At 51.8% G+C, this 17973-nt stretch overlaps 1 protein-coding gene across 1 annotated transcript in view; it reads left to right on the plus strand.

Moving 5' to 3' along the window:
- LOC115648244 (beta-arrestin-1-like) overlaps positions 1 to 17973 on the plus strand; it is a 148955-nt gene that overhangs the window by 42423 nt on the left and 88559 nt on the right. The window contains exon 2 of the mRNA XM_030555559.1: positions 11114 to 11143. Coding sequence (XP_030411419.1) covers positions 11114 to 11143 — 30 coding nt within the window. The remainder of the gene's footprint in view (positions 1 to 11113; positions 11144 to 17973) is intronic.

Raw genomic sequence — 17973 nt, forward strand, 5'->3', positions numbered from 1 at the left:
TACGGGTCATTTGCAAACTGTTTGCTTCTCTGAGGTCCATGACAATTTCTTGTCCAGTAGTCGTGGTATGTGACTGGTCCTCACAAGAGGTTGTGAGTTGTAGCCAAGAATTTCACAGGAGTCAAGGAGGGATTGGCGGTGATATAGGTAATGAGAACATCCAGCATTCTAGCCATTAGTGCTAACAAAAGAATATTGGCACGGAAATCAAACCTCATGTTTCAGGGCTTAAACCAATCTCTGATGATTAGGGATCAGGAGGAGATGTTCATGAGGGGCAAAGAACCCCACAGCTGCTGCTGCAGGCCCTTCCATCTTCCTCTGACATATGGCTTGCTGGCCACTGTCGGGACAGGACACGGGACTGGGTGGACTGATGTTCCTCTGAGGTGTGCCCATCAGATTTCTCGGGGGGAGAAGGTATCTGAGCTCTTGCTGTGGCTGTCTGAGCCCTTGCTGTGGCCGGCCAACCCACCAGCTGCTGTTCCTTGCTACCTGCCTGCCCCACTAGTCGCAGTACCTCTCTGCTGGCTGCCCTGCCAGCCATGGTTCCTTGCTACCTGGCCACCTTGCCAGCCACTCGTTCTGCTCACCGCCTCGCCAGCTGCTTGTTCTTTGGCTGACTGTCAGCCACCTTCTGCTGCCACCTGCCTCTCTGCTGTGACCTCTGCACATCAGTCTCTTAGTGATTTTCAGATCTTTGCTAGTTGGGCAGAAACACTGCCCTATTGTAAGTGATTTCAGCTCTCTTTTGAGCACTTCAGCATAACAAAAGTCTCCTAATGGAACCTATTTCGCTCTATCTTTGATCAAACTGGGGACACTTAGGAGGCGTTGACACCACCTGGCTGGGAAACCTGTCCCCCTTCATCCCTTTGACTTTCAAAGAGGGCTGGCATTCAAGCCCCTGGCTTAGCAAGTTCCTTTCAGCTGAGGGTGACCCCTCAATTGGGACAAGCTCAGCACAGTTCTGCTCCCCTTTAGTCATACAATGAAGATAACAACATTTCACTCCCCCTGCATTCCATACTAACGTGATTTGTAACCCAACACCAGCCAAAGCTGATCACTGGAGCTACACAGCTCCTGTCTGCTAGATACCTACGCAGAGTAGGTGTGTTCATGTAAATACAGTTTGTTCCTGAAGTCTCTCCCACCTCCCGAACTAGCTGTTAGGGGAGAATTCATTCAGACCCTGCTTATATCCAGAATTAACTGTTTCCAGGAACAAAGCCACTGTACTGTACATGCCCCCAGAAATCCCAGCTTAGGGTTTGGGTCGAGTGTGGTGCTGTTGTGAGGAGGCTCCCAGGCAGTAGGATTGGCTAAACTGGGTTCTTGGGTTGAGTAAACTTTGCAGTGGAGACACCCTCAAAGGCCTATGTGAAGTACTGTTTCAAGGCTTGAATTCCCTAAGGGCTGGTCTGCACTGAAAACTTACATCTCTGAAAAGTCCACATCCTGGAGAGATGCAGCTGTGCCGATCTAACCCCAGGTGTAGACAGCACTAGGTCATCCTAAGAATTCTTCCACCAACCTAGTTACCACCTCTCGGGGAGGTGGATTATGGACAGTGACAGGAGAACCTCTCCCAGCTCTGTACCGAGCATCTACACTGAAACACTACAGCAGCGTTGCTGTAGGGTTCTAAGTGTAGAGGCAGTCTTAGACACCTGTATAGTCCTCATCATCACACAACGGTCCCACGGAAATCAATGAGCTTGCTGTTCCTCTCACTTACAATGGTGAGGCTCCATTAACTTCAAAGGAGTGACTCCTGATTCACGCCGGTGTAAAGGAGAGCAGAAACAGATGCAACCCGGAAAGACGTCAGCAAGAGTTTGCAGGGTCAGCCTCTTAGATCTGCAAGCTGTTAAAAGCTGAAGCTGTGAGGGCACAGAGGAGACATTTATGCTGAGACGGGGGTCACAGGCGCTTACTTGGGTGTGTTTCCAACACTATAGCTTTGTTCTTTCACAATCACCCTCCCATGATCCCTGTTCAGAGCTGCTGTGGGAATGATAGTACGCACACATCCCCCCTTTGTAAGCATCTGGAAGACAATGTTCTTTTGAGAGAGCCCAGCAAACTTGCTGCACTTTATGTTAATTGTTTCCCCTGCCTGAAGTGCAGGAGATAATCTTCCAAGATGGCATTACTAGAATTGAAACACAAGCACGGATTATCCAAGGACAAACCATTATTTGTGGCCTAATGCCAGGGGAGAAAGTTAATAGCATTATAAATCAGGAAGCACAATGAGATGAAGATCTTTTCAGATCTCCTGCTTTCCAGTCTCCCTCTTGGATGGGGGTGGATGTGTTTGCAGGTGTCTCCATGATCACAGCTGGGAGCTATCCCTGTAGAATATTCCTGGTGGACGGCTGTACAGTTCAGACCTAGTTTTAAGTGGTCAGTTATACCGCTGTCGATCCAGCACTTAGGCTGCTATGTCTCTGGGGCAGAGACCATCTTTGTGCTCTGTGTTTGGAGTCCGAGTCCCTGAGCAGTTGTACCAGTGTAACTATCTATTTGAGGTACTTCTATGGTTTGCAGGGCTGTAGTGTCTGAGCACCCCTCAATATTTAATGTATTTATCCTGCCCACCTCTGTGAGCTAGGGCAGCGCTGCTATTCGGGTGGTACAGATGGGTTCCCTGGCACAATGAGACTAAGACCCACATCTTTAAAGGTATTTAGGTGTCGCTTTGCTAAGTGCTGCAATGCCTAACTGACTTAGGAGCCTCAGTCTTACCAAAAGTAAATGGACCTTAGGCTCCCAAATCAGTTAGACCTTGTGACATTGAGTGGAGAAATGTCCAACCCAGGACTCCCCGGTCCTAGTTGAGCACCATAACCCCTGGGCCATCCTTCCTGCCACAGAGGAGAACTGAGTTCCTTGTCTACACATAGAAGAGTAGAGCATAAGTTTCTGACAGCCTGGTTTTCAGACTTTCTGGGTGGGCCCAGCTCCCACTGACTTCCACTGGGCTTGTGAGTGCTCCGAGGTTCTGGAAATCAGACCCCAAGCGGCTCTCTTCGGCTGCGTCTTCCCGAGAAAAAAGGTGTGTTCTGAGCTTGCATTAATACCCTAGTGGTTACAAGGCAGTTTGTAGTTCTCACCCGTATTCAAGCCTATCGGGAAACTGAAGCTTTAACTCACCTGCTAATTAGGCCTGGTCTGTACTGCAGGGTTAGGGGTGACATAAGCTGCCTTGCGTCGACCAAGCCGTGGAAGTGTCTGCAATTAAATTTTTGACATAAGGGCCTCCCTACGCCGATTTACTAATACCACCTCTCCAAGCGTATACACTGCATCACTTACATCGACTGTTACTGGCTGTCAGAAGCCAACCCACAATGCCCCATGCTGACAATACAACCGACATAAGCCCTCCTGGCATGGACGCGCACTGCTGCCAAGTGTGCACCCACACAAGCAATTTTATAACTGTTGTGTACATTAGGTCGATGTAATATTGTAATGTAGACATGACCTTAGTGTGAAAACCACTAACTGCCTGGTCTGCCCGAGACTTTTACCTTGAGTTGAGAACACACTGTTTTTCCCAGTGAAGACAATGCCTTAGGGTTTATAAGCCCATAGTAACTGGTGCGCACTAGCTCCTCTGCACTAACTCCCCGTGTGGACACACTTACTGTGAACTAAGCGTGCATTTGTGCACATTAGCTGAGTGCACTTGAGAAGCGTATTAAGCTAACCTGCCTGAGGGCACTCACCATGCAGTAGGAGTGTGGACATTGGGAGTTAGTGAGGAGTAGCTAGTCTGCTGTGAATGCACACCTTGGCTCACTCCACGCTAACTTCCCCATGTAGACATGCCCGTGGTTACTGCAATAAAGGAGTCTAGGGGCTCAAACTCTGACTGAATACTCCTGCAGCTACAGTATTACCTTTCACTCCCACGGATCCCAAAGTGTTTGCTAATGGATTGTACAACTGATGGGCCACATTCAGATCTGGCACAAGCAGCTGAAATGCTCTTCAAGTCAATGGAGTTTCTCCAGATCTGAATTTGACCTTGTGTGCATGTGTATATGTAAAAGCAGCAAAGAATGCTGTGGCGCCTTATAGACTTAACAGACTTTTTGGAGCATAAGCTTTCGTGGGTGAATACCCACTTCGTCAGATGCATGTAGTGGAAATTTCCAGGGGCAGGTATATATTTGCAGGCAAGCTAGAGATAACGAGGTTAGTTCAGTCAGGGAGGATGAGGCCCTGTTCTAGCAGTTGAGGTGTGAAAACCAAGGGAGGAGAAACTGATTTTGTAGTTGGCAAGCCATTCACAGTCTTTGTTTAATCCTGTGTATATGTATATAGTGATCCGGTGTGTCACCCCTCCTGGCCAGAGGAGGAAGAGCCCAGCCAGAGGCCAGAGTGGGCAGAGCTACGGAGCTCTGAGACCGCCCCTCAGAGGGTCAGGCGGTGACCAGGAACTATAAAAGCCGGCCCTTAGAGCTCAGTCAGGCCCCAGCAGCCGGAGAGACCAGACGTCCCTCAGGGAGCTCAAGACTGGGAACCCCCTGTGACCCAGGGCAGCCGCCCAGGCTGGCCTGAGCTCCCCCGCGCCCACTACCCGGAGGAGCTGCCAGAGCTACCCTGGGCCGACTTTCCGGAGGAGTTGCCGGACCTGCCACCCAGCCCCGGCAGCGACAAGCCCATGCTCCTTGACCCCGCCGAGGCCGTCAGGACCCAGATAGGCCCCGAGGGGGAGTACGGAAATGGCCCGGGGGCAGCCGACCCCAGTCTGGGTGCAGCACTACCAGAGCCTATGTCAGTGTGTTGCGGCCAGGATCCCCACTGACTCCAGCGGATCTTCAGCCGCTGCTAGAGGCCCCGGGCTGGGACGCAGTGGAGTGGGAGGGCCTGCATCTGACCCAGGAGCTGGGTGGCAGTATCCCCCTCTCCCTGGCCTAGGGAGGCCAAAGCCTATTAGAACTGCTAGTGTTGCTCAGCTCTGCCCAAGGGCCTGAGCTACTGTCTCAGTGTTCGCTGCCCCACTCTGACTGAGGGCCAGGGCCTTAACTGCTAGTAGCTACTGACTCAGTGTTTGTTGCCTTGCCTTGACCGAGGGCCAGGGCCGAACGGGTTGTGTTGCTCAGCCCTGCCCTGGGCCTGAGCCACCTTGCCCCGCGGAGCAGGCAATTGCGCGAGGGCTGCCGGACTATTTCCCCGGACCCACCAGGATGTAGTGAGCCGGTGTGGCTCCCCTCCTCCCCCTAGAGAGGGTCGAGCCCCAGCTGCATTCGTTCACAATGTATAGAAATCATTTTGTCATTCTACTGAAATGCAGCCGTCGCTTGGGTGGAACGCAGCAGCTATTGAACAGCGCACAGTAACAGTAACAGTCGCTCAGACGAAGACTATTGTGTCCGATTAATCACTCCATTCCTTAGTATCAGCCATTCAATTTGAACCTTCCACCAACCTAGTGTAGAGTTGCTGTCAGTATCCCTCTTTTACTAATGGAGAAACTGAGGCTCAGAGAAGTTATGGGACTTCCCAGTGATTTCTAAACCCAGGTCTCCTAACCCCTCCGAGCCCTGTGCCTTAAATTCTGTGCATCCAGCACTGTCTCTCATTGCACATCCCTTCCAGGCAATTTCACGTTAAAAAGCAAGAGCGACTGGTCAGCAGGTCACATGCTTTCGAAAGCCGCCTGGTGTGTGTCACCATATGCAAGATGCAGCTTTGGGGCAGGCATTTGTTCCATTAGCAAGAGCAGCAAATCTTCACTGTGCTGCAAAGATCTTTCCAGTTAGGTTTCCAACAACCAGGGGATTAAGAAGGTGAAAGCTGGGTGCTGCCTCACAGATGGATGCTCCCAGTAAGGTGGGCATATGCTGCCTAATGCACAGCTGCTCTCACTGCGCCTCTTTCCCCCAGGTGGCTGGGTTAGGAGAGGAGGCTGACTCGGGGAACCCCCCCAATTAGCAGCGTGTCACGCGGATAGTCACTGGAGACAGCAGCTTGAGGCCAAACCCCAGCTCCACTGTTCTGGCAGTGCAGTGCAAGCCTGGCCCCAGTGCAGGAGAATCCTTGGGTAATGCACAGGTAGCTCCTGTCTCACTGGTCCTCACTGCTGGAACAGAGGTGCGGCTGGGAGAAGGGTGGGGGCATGTCCAGCCCCATACTCTGGTGATCTCCAGCTGCCAAAACCCCTGGGCAGCCAGACTGGCCCCAGGATTGGGAGGGTGTGAAAGTGGCTTATTGGCATTAATGGTCCCCACCCCTCTGCCCTAGAGGTTGAACGTTCTGGCCGAGGGCCTAGGCTGGCAAGGTGCACCATTAGTGGGCGTTAAGGAGGCTCGGGATTCCCCTGGAGAGGTTGGCAGCTGCTGGGGTTGGGCTCCCAGCTGAGACACATTGGCTGGGGCAACATATGGGACATTCACCCTGCTGCTACCCACCATGCGTTCTCTCTCCACTCCGCAGAGCTCTTGCTCTGGCACTTTTCACCAACCATCCACAGACACAAAATGTCCCGAGCCCCTCACTGCTTGCACCATGGCCCCGTATCCCGTTGGCAGGGGATTTCGTGCTGCGCCAGACAAGACCTAAGGGCTGTTGTAATAGAAAAGAAAAGTGGACCGGAGCAAAGTGCGTGTTCTCGTCAAAGTCAGAAATACACAGGTGCTTGTGGCGAGCTGCTCAGGATAGATCGAGGACAATCAAGACGTGCTTGTCATTGCTTTGACTCAGGGACCGGTTGGGTCGACTATCCTACAGCACAGAACTGGGAGCAGCCACGGAGGGTCCATGATGGAGCAGAGTTGAAGGTGAAGTCCATATGAAAAGGGGTTTTTTTAGTCCTGACCTTACTGCCTGCTTCCTGGGAGGGAGTTGCTGAGGCACACAAGTGTGAGCCCTCCTGTCTCAGGTGATCTCTTGTGCCTTCCACTGAGGATTTCTCTGGCCATTTTGTCCCATGTGTGTTTAATCACACTCTGCACCACTCATTTGGCACTTGATGCAAGCAAAGCCTTCCCCCGTCTTAGCTAAATAACACTGTGATGGGAAGGGGGTTGTAAAATTATCCCTGTTTGACAGATGTGGGAAAGCAAGGCAGAGCAGTTCAGCATCTGCCTCAGGTTAGAGATATGAGTCATCGTCAGAGGCTGGATCCTGGCTCCCAGACCTGTGCTCGGCCCAGCTGGTCACATTCCCCTCCTCTCCTCACCCCTCTGTTAATGCTTTCCTCTCTATCTCACAGGCCTCCTAGCATGCAGCACCCGAACAGAGCAGGCTTGTAACAGCCTTCCATGTGTTGGCCTGGGGGAGGAAATCTTATCAGAGCCGGATCTGTAACAGCCTCCCATGTGCCTTCCACGTGGCACAGATCCCTTCATCCATCTCTCTTCCCCTTGTCCTCCTCACCTGGCTGCTTCTCATACTGGCCGGCTTCCCCAGTGGAGGAGAGTGTCTCTAGGACTTGGGAAGGCCTAACAGGAGGAGGCCGTTCCCAGGAGCTGATAACTCCTGGCTGTCACTGGTGTTTCTGTGCAGACAAGTCAGAAGACATGGGGCGAAGGAGGGCATTCTGGGAAAAGTGAGTTGACGTCTGGAGGAAGAATGGGAAGCTCTGTCAAGCAGGGGGATACAGCCCAGGGCAGCATGCGGACGGAGGGGTGGAGGCAGGCTATAAAGTGGGCTGTGAGTTATGAGGCTTGGAGAGTATTGCAGTAGCTTCAGCCATGATCAGCTTATTTGTACTAAGTGCTGGCAAACACCTAGGGAGAGACAGTCCTTTCCCCAAGGGCCTTCCAGTCTAAATAGACAAGACAAAGGGCGTGGGGGAAACTGAGGCACAGAACGGGGACGTGACTTACCCAAGGTCACCCAGCAGGTTAATGACTGTAGCAGGAATGAAACCCAGGTCTCCTGACTCTCAGTGCCTTACACACTGGCCCACACTGCTCTGCAAAACCGCCCACCACTTTAGTTCCTTTTGGGCCCAGTAGAACCTTTCCATTTGATGGTTCTTCAGTGTCCTATGGAAAAGACATTGAGCCCTGCCTGGTTCCCAAAGGCCAAGTGTTCCCACGGCAGCAGCCGGCCCCGGCAGGCTCAGTGCCGAGATTTGTTCTGGTTCACTGGCAGCCGAGAAATGCAAGTAAAGATGGAAAAACAAAGTGAGTAATTTTTCACCCTGTCAGCTCCAGTCTGAATAAGGCTGGAGACCGATCTCCCCCGCACCCAGCGAGGGGTCCTGCCAGGTCAGCGCTGAGCCCGTTGGCAGGGGCCGATGTGGGAGAAGTGCAGGTTGCACAGTGGAGCTTGAAGGCAGAAAGCTCAGGTCTCCAGGGCTGTGGATCCAGCACCTTTCTCCAGCCAGAAATTTACACTGGGCCTGATCAAAGCCCATTGAAGTCAATGGGGAATGATTCCGGGCTCTTAGAGGGAATGCTGGGCAGCTGTTTCTGGACCCATCCGCTGTTGCATGCTAATATTCCCCTGAGCTCATCAACCCCAGTGTGTATTTGAAGTAACCAGACTGACATCAGTGTCTGAGAGATTGTATCTGGCCAGGGGATAGCACTGGGAATCTGGGATGCTCTCTAATTTCAGAGTGTGCACTGCCTGCTCTTTGGTCGCCAACCGTCATTAAGTCATTCAGTTGTTTTCTGAACAACGGCCAGGCTCTTTTGAAATGCACCGTGTGTGTGTCCTTGCGTGCGTGGATTTAGGAACGAATTTCCATGGCTGGTTTACACAGCCTGAAGTCGGTGCTGCCTCCTGGATCGTCACGTCATTGTGCCGCATCCCGCCCTTCCTCTCGCTGGCTGTCACATCCGAAAGGAGCAGAGAGGGTGTATTTCAACGGCTGTCGTCTTCTTCCTTTGATTGTTTCCTCTTTGTTCTCGCTAGCACTGGTTCATACAAAAATACCCTTTCCTGGCATTTGTGTGGCCGATGGTTCCATAGATCCCTCTGCTGGCTTTTCTTTCTCTCACCTTCCCTTTTTCCTTCCTACGTGTTCACGTTAACTCGAGATGCCATTATCAGGAAGCTTTTTGAATAGCAAGTTGCTCCTAAGCAGCAGAAGTGTCTCCGTTTTGCTGTGCTGTGTCAATGAAGCTCTGTCTGCATAATGAGCACCAAGATTATCTGCGGGAGAGGAGGGGAGATGTCCCTGTTCCTATTGAAGTCAGTGGTAAACTGCTCCCAACTTCATTCAATGAGTGCAGCACTGGGAGGTTTGCTACCCAGGCTTATATGGCCCCTGGTAGCTCTGCTGAATGCCAATGTAGGTGCAATTGTGATCTTTTCTGATGGGGACCTCTTCTACGGGACCGGGGTGCAGGCAGTCTGGCCTAACGGTCACAGCTGGGCTGGGGTAGGCGGTGAGCAGCGGTCAGAGAAATCACTAGAGGCAGGTTCAGAGTCGGGCTGGGTTCAGAAATGAGAGATCAGAGATAGTCCCAGGCTGGAGTCACGGTCGGAGACTGGCAATCGGGAGACAAGGTGAAGTCTGCAGTCACAGCAGGCCAGAAGTCTGTGTGCGCCAAGGTTCCTTCCCCACTCTGAACTGTAGGATACAGATGTGGGGACCCGCATGAGAACCTCTAAGCTTAACTAACCAGCTTAGATCTGGTTTTGCTGGCACCACCCAAATTATTTATGAGTCATTTGGGAAACTCTGTCTTCCTCCCTCCTAAAATATTTCCCTCCCAAGTACTATAACCCTTCTCTGGGTAGCCTTGGGAGACTTCTCCACCAAGTCCCTGGTGAACACCGATCCAACCCCCCTGAATCTTAAAACAAGGAAAAATCAATCAGGTTCTTAAAAAGAAGGCTTTTAATTAAAGAAAGAAAGGTAAAATCATCTCTATAAAATCAGGATGGAAAATAACTTTACAGGGTAATCAGATTCATGTAGCCCAGAGGAACCCCCTCTAGCCTTAGGTTCAAAGTTACAGCAAACAGTGGTAAATCCTTTAGCAAAAGGAACATTTACAAGTTGAGAAAACAAAGATAAACCTAACATGCCTTGCCTGGCTGTTACTTACAAGTTTGGAATATGAGAGACTGGTTCAGAAAGATTTGGAGAGCCTGGACTGATGTTCAGTCCCTCTTAGTCCCAAGAGCGAACAATCCCTAAAACAAAGAGTACACAAACAAAAGCTTTCCCCCACCAAGATTTGAAAGTATCTTGTCTCCTTATTGGTCCTTTGGGTCAGGTGTCATCCAGGTTACTTGAGCTTCTTAACCCTTTACAGGTAAAAGGATTTTGGTGTCTCTGGCCAGGAGGGATTTTATAGTATTATACTCAGGAGGGTTGTTACCCTTCCCTTTATAGTTATGACAGTGTGATTGCCCAGATACCTTCCTGGGGTTAACTAGTGTGTTTGGGCAGTCAGAGGGCTGCAGGTGCTCTCATTATGGGTCCTTCGAGAGATGCTTCCTGCAGCGCCCATCTCCGCAGGGCTCCCTGGCTGCAGCTGTCCCTTGCCCCCTCAGGTACCATGGGACCATCAGCTGTCCCAGGCTGTGCAGATCTTTACACCCCTCCCCACTGGGAACGGGGGCTGGGCAGCTCCTTTCATACAAGTCGGTGAACAGTTGCCCTGTCCTATAGCAATGGCTTGTCCGTTCCTGGAGCTGAGCTGGGACTCGAGGGGAAAGCCTCTGCAGCCTGTTACAAGAGCTGTTCAGAGGCCTGGCCGCTCCAGGCTAGCATTGAGTGGGTTCCAAGGAAGAAGATGGGCCGTGTGGTTTAGGCACTGGATGGAAAGCAGGGTCCAATTCCCAGCTGTGTCTCAGACTTTCTGTGGGTACCTCAGGCCAGTTCCGTGCGCTCTCTGTGCCTCAGTTTCCATGTTTGTAAATGTGGCCGCTGTCCTTCCTTGTCTCTGGAGGGTCTGTCAGCATAACCCAGCTGCTCAGATGTGGGGTTGGGGATGGGCATGGAGAGAGCCTATTATTCTCCGGTGATTGCTTTTACGTGTCTTTGTACATTGCCTCTTGGATCTGTGGCGCATTCGGAGTCCCAATGGCATGGGTCAGTGTGATTGATGGGGAATTGTCTGACCTTTTACTAATCCTTGTTTGGAGAGGTTTTGACCATGCTGTTTTCTGCCTTGCTTCTCAGTGGTAACGAGACGGCAGCCTACAAGTACAGGTACCGGCTTTCCTACCCGCGGGTCTGCATGCCTCACGGAATGCTGCATTTCGCCCCCTGACATCACACCCCTGGCCAACGAGGGCTGGGCCATTTGCTTTTTAACCCATTCAGTGCCGCACCTTCTCCCACCACTGAGCTGCCTCTCAGAGAAAGCTGGATTGTGCCTGATACATTGGCAGCACAGCCAATGTGTTACCTGAGCATACCTGGTCTATTTAGTACCACTGCAGGTGTGTTCTACCAGCACCCACTTAGCGCATTCCATTGCACTGCAGGTATATTCTAACTGAGCATACCTGGTCATATTTTGCAGTGCATCTGGTGCATCTGCCTGGTCTATTCAGCAGCAAAGCTTTTAATTGCATCGTAAATATCTGACTGATAGTCTGGGGTTTATTCTGACACTGGGTGGCCTTTTTGCCAGCACGACGCAATTCTCGAGCTCGAGCTCCCCTTCATGATCCCACCGTGCACTTCATTAGTTTCCGTCTGTAAAGGGCTTAGGCTGCAAACAGAAAATCCCGTCTGTCGAAAGGGCCCGCTGTGCGCTTTCTGCTCAGCAAAGCCGCGGTGAAGGGTGCGTGTTTCTGCAAGGCCCAGGGAATGTACTGCCACTGCTGGAGCAAAATAGCAGGGTGACGCGCGGCTCCAGTGCTCTTACTGCAGGACCTCATCCGACTGAATTTGACAGTAGGAGGAAGCTTGATGGATCCAACTGGGACACTGCAAGCATAGGCTTTTTCACTCCTGCAGAGGTCATAGTGTCCCAGCAGAGTCACCAGTGCTTGGCTGAGATGGCTGGTCTGGAGCAGTGGGTAGCGCAAACCATAAAGTGAAATGCAAAGGAAAACAGACCCTTTCAGAACTGTGGCTAGGGTTACCAGGCATCCAGTTTTCCACCGGCTGGCGGTTTCAGTCGGCATTGCTAACTGGGCCGTTAAAAGTCTGTTTGGCAGCACAGCAGGGTCCTGGGGCTAAGGCCGGCTCCCAGCCTGCCCTGACTCCATGCGGCTCCCAGAAGTGGTCACCAGGTCCTTGTGTCCCCTAAGTGCATGGGCAGCTAGGGAGGCTCTGCACGCTGCCCCTGCCCCAGTGCCAGTTCTGCAGCTCCCATTGGCTGGGAACCACAATCAATGAGAGCTGAGGGGGCGGCACCTGCAGGCGTGAGGGCAGCGCACGGATCCTTTCTGGCCACCCATGCACCTAGGGGCTGCTAGGACCTGGCAGCCACTTTCTGGGCAATAAAATGGCAGATGAATTTAAATGTGGATAAAAAAAGATCTATTGGAACTGAAAAAGGTACAGAGAAGGGCAGTAAAAATGATGAGGAGTATGGAACGGCTTCCATATGAGAAGAAATTAATAAGACTGGGACTATTCAGCGTGGAAAAGAGATGACTAATGGGGGGATATGAGAGAGGTCTATAAAATCGTGACGTGCGGAGAAAGTGAAGAAGGAAATGTTATTCTTTCCCATAACTCAAGAACTAGGGGTCACCAAATGACATTAATAGGCAGTAGGTGTGAAACAAACAAACGGAAGTATTTCTTCACTCAGTGCAGTCATTCTGTGGAACTCACTGCCAGGGGACTTTGTGAAGCCCCAAACTGTAAGTAGGTTAAAAAAATAATCAGATAAGTTCTTGGAGGCCAGGTCCATCAATGGCTATTAGCCAGGATGAGCAGGGATGCAACCAGATGCTCTGAGTGTCCCTAGCCTCTGACTGCTGGAAGCTTGGAGTGGACGACAGGAGATGGATCACTCAAGGATTGCTTGTTCTCTTCATTCCCTCTGAAGCACCTGGCACTGGCTACTGTTGGAAGACAGGATACCAGACTAGATGAACCATTGGTCTGACCAAGTATGGCCACTCTTATGGTCATATGATTCAGATGAAATAGCATAACTAATTTGCAGTCACCTAGGACATCATGGTCATCAGTATACTGGACACCATAATGACTCAGAGTTTAGCAACAGATGTTGGGCTAGAAACCAGGCCTTCCTGTTCCAAAAAGCTCAAGCTCCTGCCACGTGAGCTAAAGGAGAATCTCCTAGCACTATAGGGCCAATAGCACACAGCTGGACAAGAGAAGGCTGTGGGTGACACATGTATTAACCAGTTTATTGAGACAACCAAGGGTCCGAGCAGTGAAATGACCTACCCAGGGCCACACATTGAGGCATTGTCAGAGAGGAGGTCAGACCCTGCGGCTGGCACATGTGTGCCTTAGCTAGCACATGGAATGTGAACAACCATTAGGGGAACTGGCAACTCTGTCTGGCCCTGCAAGGCCAGCTGTGGAAGCGTGTGGAACTGTTGTTGTCTGAGGAGTCAGGGTTGAATTTGACTTGATCACAGATTGACCCAACGGACTCAGAGGCAGAAAAGGGTGTCGTATACTCAGTCCACTCTCCGGCCAGCGTGGCACTGTCTCTAATTCTCCACTGCCTTTGTCCATTCTTCCCTTGGGAGACTATTCCGCTGCTGAAAAGAGTGCACAAAGTCATCATGTCCAGTCCCCTGCACTGAGGCAGGACCGAGTAAACCTACATTACCCCTGTCAGGTGTCTGTCTGACCTGTTCAGCCTAGACCTTTAAATTATGCTCTGTTGAACCCCCTACACGATTCCTTTCACTCCTTGATATTCACTCGTCTCATCCTTAGAGACTCATAATCGTATGTCCTTTCGTCACCAATCTGCACAGCCTAGCCAGTGTGGCGTGGGGACAGTGCTCTGGCCTAGACTCAGGAGATTTGGCATCTATCCCTGGTTCTGGCCTGACTGGTGCACTTGAGCAAGTCACTTCCCTACTTTGTGCCTCAGTTTCCCCATCTGTAAAATAGTGATAGTGACCTCCTTAGAAAGGACTTTGAGAGCCACGGATGAAAAGTGTAGTTATATAAGAGCTGGAGAGTTATTATTATTATTTATTATCATCATCATCACCCATTTCGGCCTTCTAATATTCCTTTGCACAACCCAGCCTCTCCAGGTTACGGCACAACTCATGCACAAAGTGATGGTGAGGAAAACCAAACTAGGAAAGGGATTTTGCAGGAGCGAAAACGATGGTAGTGATTTCCTGTTCTGGGGAAGACTTAGGCTGCCCAGCTGGATTTATTTCTGAGCCACTTGACCGCATAGCCAGAGAGAGGCCAATTAGCAAAAAAAATAACCTGAGTTAATTTCTGCTCCTATTTTACGTAGCCTCAGGTCTTACATGGAAACTATTCGAGGGCCTGTCAGTGGCTATTAGCCAAGATGGTCAGGGCCTAGCCTCATGCTCTGGGTGTCTCTAGCCTCTGACTGCCAGAAGCTGGGACTGTATGACAGAGGATGGATCACTGGAAATTACCCTGTTCTGTTCATTCCCTCTGAAGCACCTGGTGCTGACCCCTGTCAGAGACAGTATCCTGGGCTAGATGGACCATTGGTCTGACCCCCTCTGGCTGTTCTCATGTTCTTAAATTTCAGACTCAGGATACCTCAGTGTTTGAGGGTGCCCAGCATCTGATCTAGGGGTTGGAGCCATCTGCCCATCCTTGCTTGCCATGCCCTGCCCATCACTGTGACTACAAGGACTGGGCGGGTCTGTCTATACTACACGGAGAGCATGTCTCCCAGCCTGGCTAGACAGATGGGTGCTAAAAATAGCAGTCTGGATGTTGGGGCACAGGCTACCCACCTGAGTCCACACCTGGCCATCCCCTTAGTCCAAACTCAGGTGGCTAGCCCAAGCCACCACCCATGCTGGCTGGGAGGCCAAGCAGAGCCTGTGTCTCTGTCTGTCTCTCCCTGAGACAAAGTTACGGTTGCATTCATAGAATATCAGGGTTGGAAGGGACCTCAGGATGTATCTAGTCCAACCCCCTGCTCAAAGTAGGACCAATCCCCAACTAAACCCATTGTCCAACATTGTTTCAGAGCTGCGATTTGGGGAAGCTACTGGGTGGGATGGTCAAATATGGGCTCGTCCTGCCTGTTGCAAGGGCAGTTCGTCCATGCTAGTCATACCAGCCCAGTCTGTGGCATTTGATCTGCTGCCAATCACCCAGATTCCCTGCCTCCTAGGAGCTGCAGGGATGAATGGAAACGGCCTGACATGGTTAAGGCCCTTTCTCTCCAACAAAACCTCCAGGGTCGCTGTGTTCCTTTGCCTCCAGCATTCCACAAGGCTCAGGCCTCTCCTCCATGTCGTCCAACATCTGAAGGAAGCCGTTGGGAGTGCTGGTAAAAGGGCACGGGCCCAAGTGCCCTCAGTACATAGGTAGCACCCAGCACTGCCCCCCCACCCCAGCTTGCCCAGTGCCTGGCCCAAGTCAGTCCCTGGGTGAGGAGCAGCTGAAGGATGAGGGGCGCTGCTCATATGAGGACTGTGGACCTCCCATTGTGCAAGCTCATCCCTTCGCCTTAGCTGCCTCGTCCTTCACATGCTTCCGCACGCCCAGCCGCCTCACCGCTCATCACGCTGTTATGCTCCAGCCCGGGAAGGAAGAAAGAGGGAGATTGTTGTTTTGGTTTTGAAATACTTGGAGGCACCTGGCACTCCTGAGGCTCCCGTCAGGCGGAGAGGGTTATCCGGTTCTTCCCTTCCACTCCCGCGGACTGAACCCAGACGCCTTGGCAGCCCCAGGGCTGGTTGAAGCGATTCTGATATTTCTCCCGGTCATTGGCACAAGCCCTTTGGCAAGTGCTTTGAGACCCACTCGGATGAAAAGTGCTGCACAGATGCAAGACCCTGATTATTGCCAGTCCAGCGCTGAACGATGCAATGCAACGACGCTTCTGCTCCTTCCCACGGGAGGCCGTTTGACAGCCCGATTGACTGAATCTTAAGGGGAGCCTTCCCAATACTCTGCTCACATTGTTCTTTGCTTTATTAAACAACACCACCACTATCCATCTTCAAAGCATGTCCCCAGCCTGCACCTGTTAATGCTTCACACCTCTGTGGATGAAGGATGTTCTGTAACAAAGCCATCACCACCCAGGGGCTTTGCAGTGAGATGAAACAAGCCTGGCTCCTTGGAATGTCATGGTGACAGGGAGGAACCAAACCCTTAATCATCAGTTGCTACAACTTGAGCTGAAGGAGAATCTGGCCATTAGTGGTTAGCTATCTAGGGCCTGTGAGACACCCACGCACTGGAGAGGGCACCGTGACACATACACGCTAACCAGGGGTGACGAGGTGGGGTTTTCCCCTTTGTTATGTTGCATGTGAGTCTGACTGTCCTGTACTAATACTGTCTGCATCTCAGTTTCCCTGTGTACTGCACCAGTGCCTACGTGGTGGGAATTGGGTGTGTGACTTTTCCTGTGGCGCTCAGGGCAGGTGAGGCTGCCCAGCTGCCTGCACGTAAGCTATGGCTGATGCCACTGTTACCAGGGCAAAAACCCTCCGTAGCTTCGGCTTTCTTGTGTCTGACCTCAGAGCATTCAGCGTCCCCCTTCACTGTGCGCTTCCCGCAGCGAGTCCACCTGAGCCCTGACTGGCTTCTTTTGGAGCAGTTCCAGAGCATCGGACCAGTGACTCCATGACACTACATCATTACAGTATTATCCACATGGAGAAACTGAGGCACAGAGCAGTTATGTGCCTTATCTGAGGTCACAGGGGCAAGTCCCTGTTAGAGCTGAGATTAGAATTCAAGAGCTCCTGCTTCCTTGTTCAGGGATGGGATCACAGATCTCTAGCTGCATTCAGCTTGTGTACGCGATCATGGACAGAGAGACTGGTATCCATCAGATCTCTGGACTTGTATGGGCTTGAGGAATAAAATCTCCTAGCAAGGCTTCACCAAGAGAAGAGACGTCGTTTTAGGACCCAGTGGTTTGTGGGTCCCTCCAGCCATTGCTCCTTGCAAGCTGGCTGCAAGCCACCCAGAGCAAGATTTTGCTAAGCATCTTGGCAGCATGATCCAGTGGTTTCATGGATTACCAGAAGGTTGAGCATGCACCTTTAAGGACACCCGCCCCGCTCCGAACGCTCAGAGGTATGGATTGTGGCTTGTGGCTAGATGGGCCAAAACAATAAAAAGGGAGAGAATAACGCTGAGCGATTCTTTCTTGCTTCAAGGAAATTTGTTCATTAACGAAAAGCTATTCCCCAGGCTCCAGCCCAGCGAGAGCCATGAAACCACTTATGGGGCATCCGGGCAGCCCTCTTCATTGTGCTTTCAATTTGTTCCCCTTGGTCTTTCACTCACGCCCTTTGGCACCCTCTCTCTCTCTCTCCTCCTTGTCCTCCGTGGCTCTGCCTTTTCCCTGGCAGAGGCTGTTTGCTCAGGGACCCACGTGGAATGAGTTAGTGGCTTTCGGTTCTGTCCCATGCCACAGACACCTCCACAGCAGCACAGCCAGTGACTGGCCCAGGCTCTGTTAGCTGACTAGGAGGGAGCAGGCAGTGTAGGCTGGCGTGGAGCATGTTCAGCGTCATGTCTGCTAAGGGAATTTGCAACCACAAGCTCTGCTGTAAACTGACTGCTTGTTCAGGCATCACTCCATTGGGTAGTGTAAGGCTCTGTAGCGTGGTGACAACTCACCCGGCGGCGCCTCCTGCTGGTCGTCCTGGGAATTAGCTCTGTCGTCTCAGGAGTGCCCTCTGCAGGCCGGTGTCTCGCCTTGTCGCTGGCCCCCGTGTCCCTCCTGGACCCTGGTGCCCCTTCTCTCGGGGTTCTGCCCCCTGCAGTACCCCGCAGTCTCGCTGGGTCTCCCCTCCCCGGGGAACCCCCTATCCCCACCTCATCTCAGTCCTTGGCTACTGCCAGTCCCCATCTAGACCCCGCTCGCAGGGGCGGACTGCAGTGTAATTGCCACT

Source organism: Gopherus evgoodei, chromosome 1 (assembly GCF_007399415.2).
Source record: "Gopherus evgoodei ecotype Sinaloan lineage chromosome 1, rGopEvg1_v1.p, whole genome shotgun sequence".
NCBI classification, from domain to species: domain Eukaryota; kingdom Metazoa; phylum Chordata; order Testudines; family Testudinidae; genus Gopherus; species Gopherus evgoodei.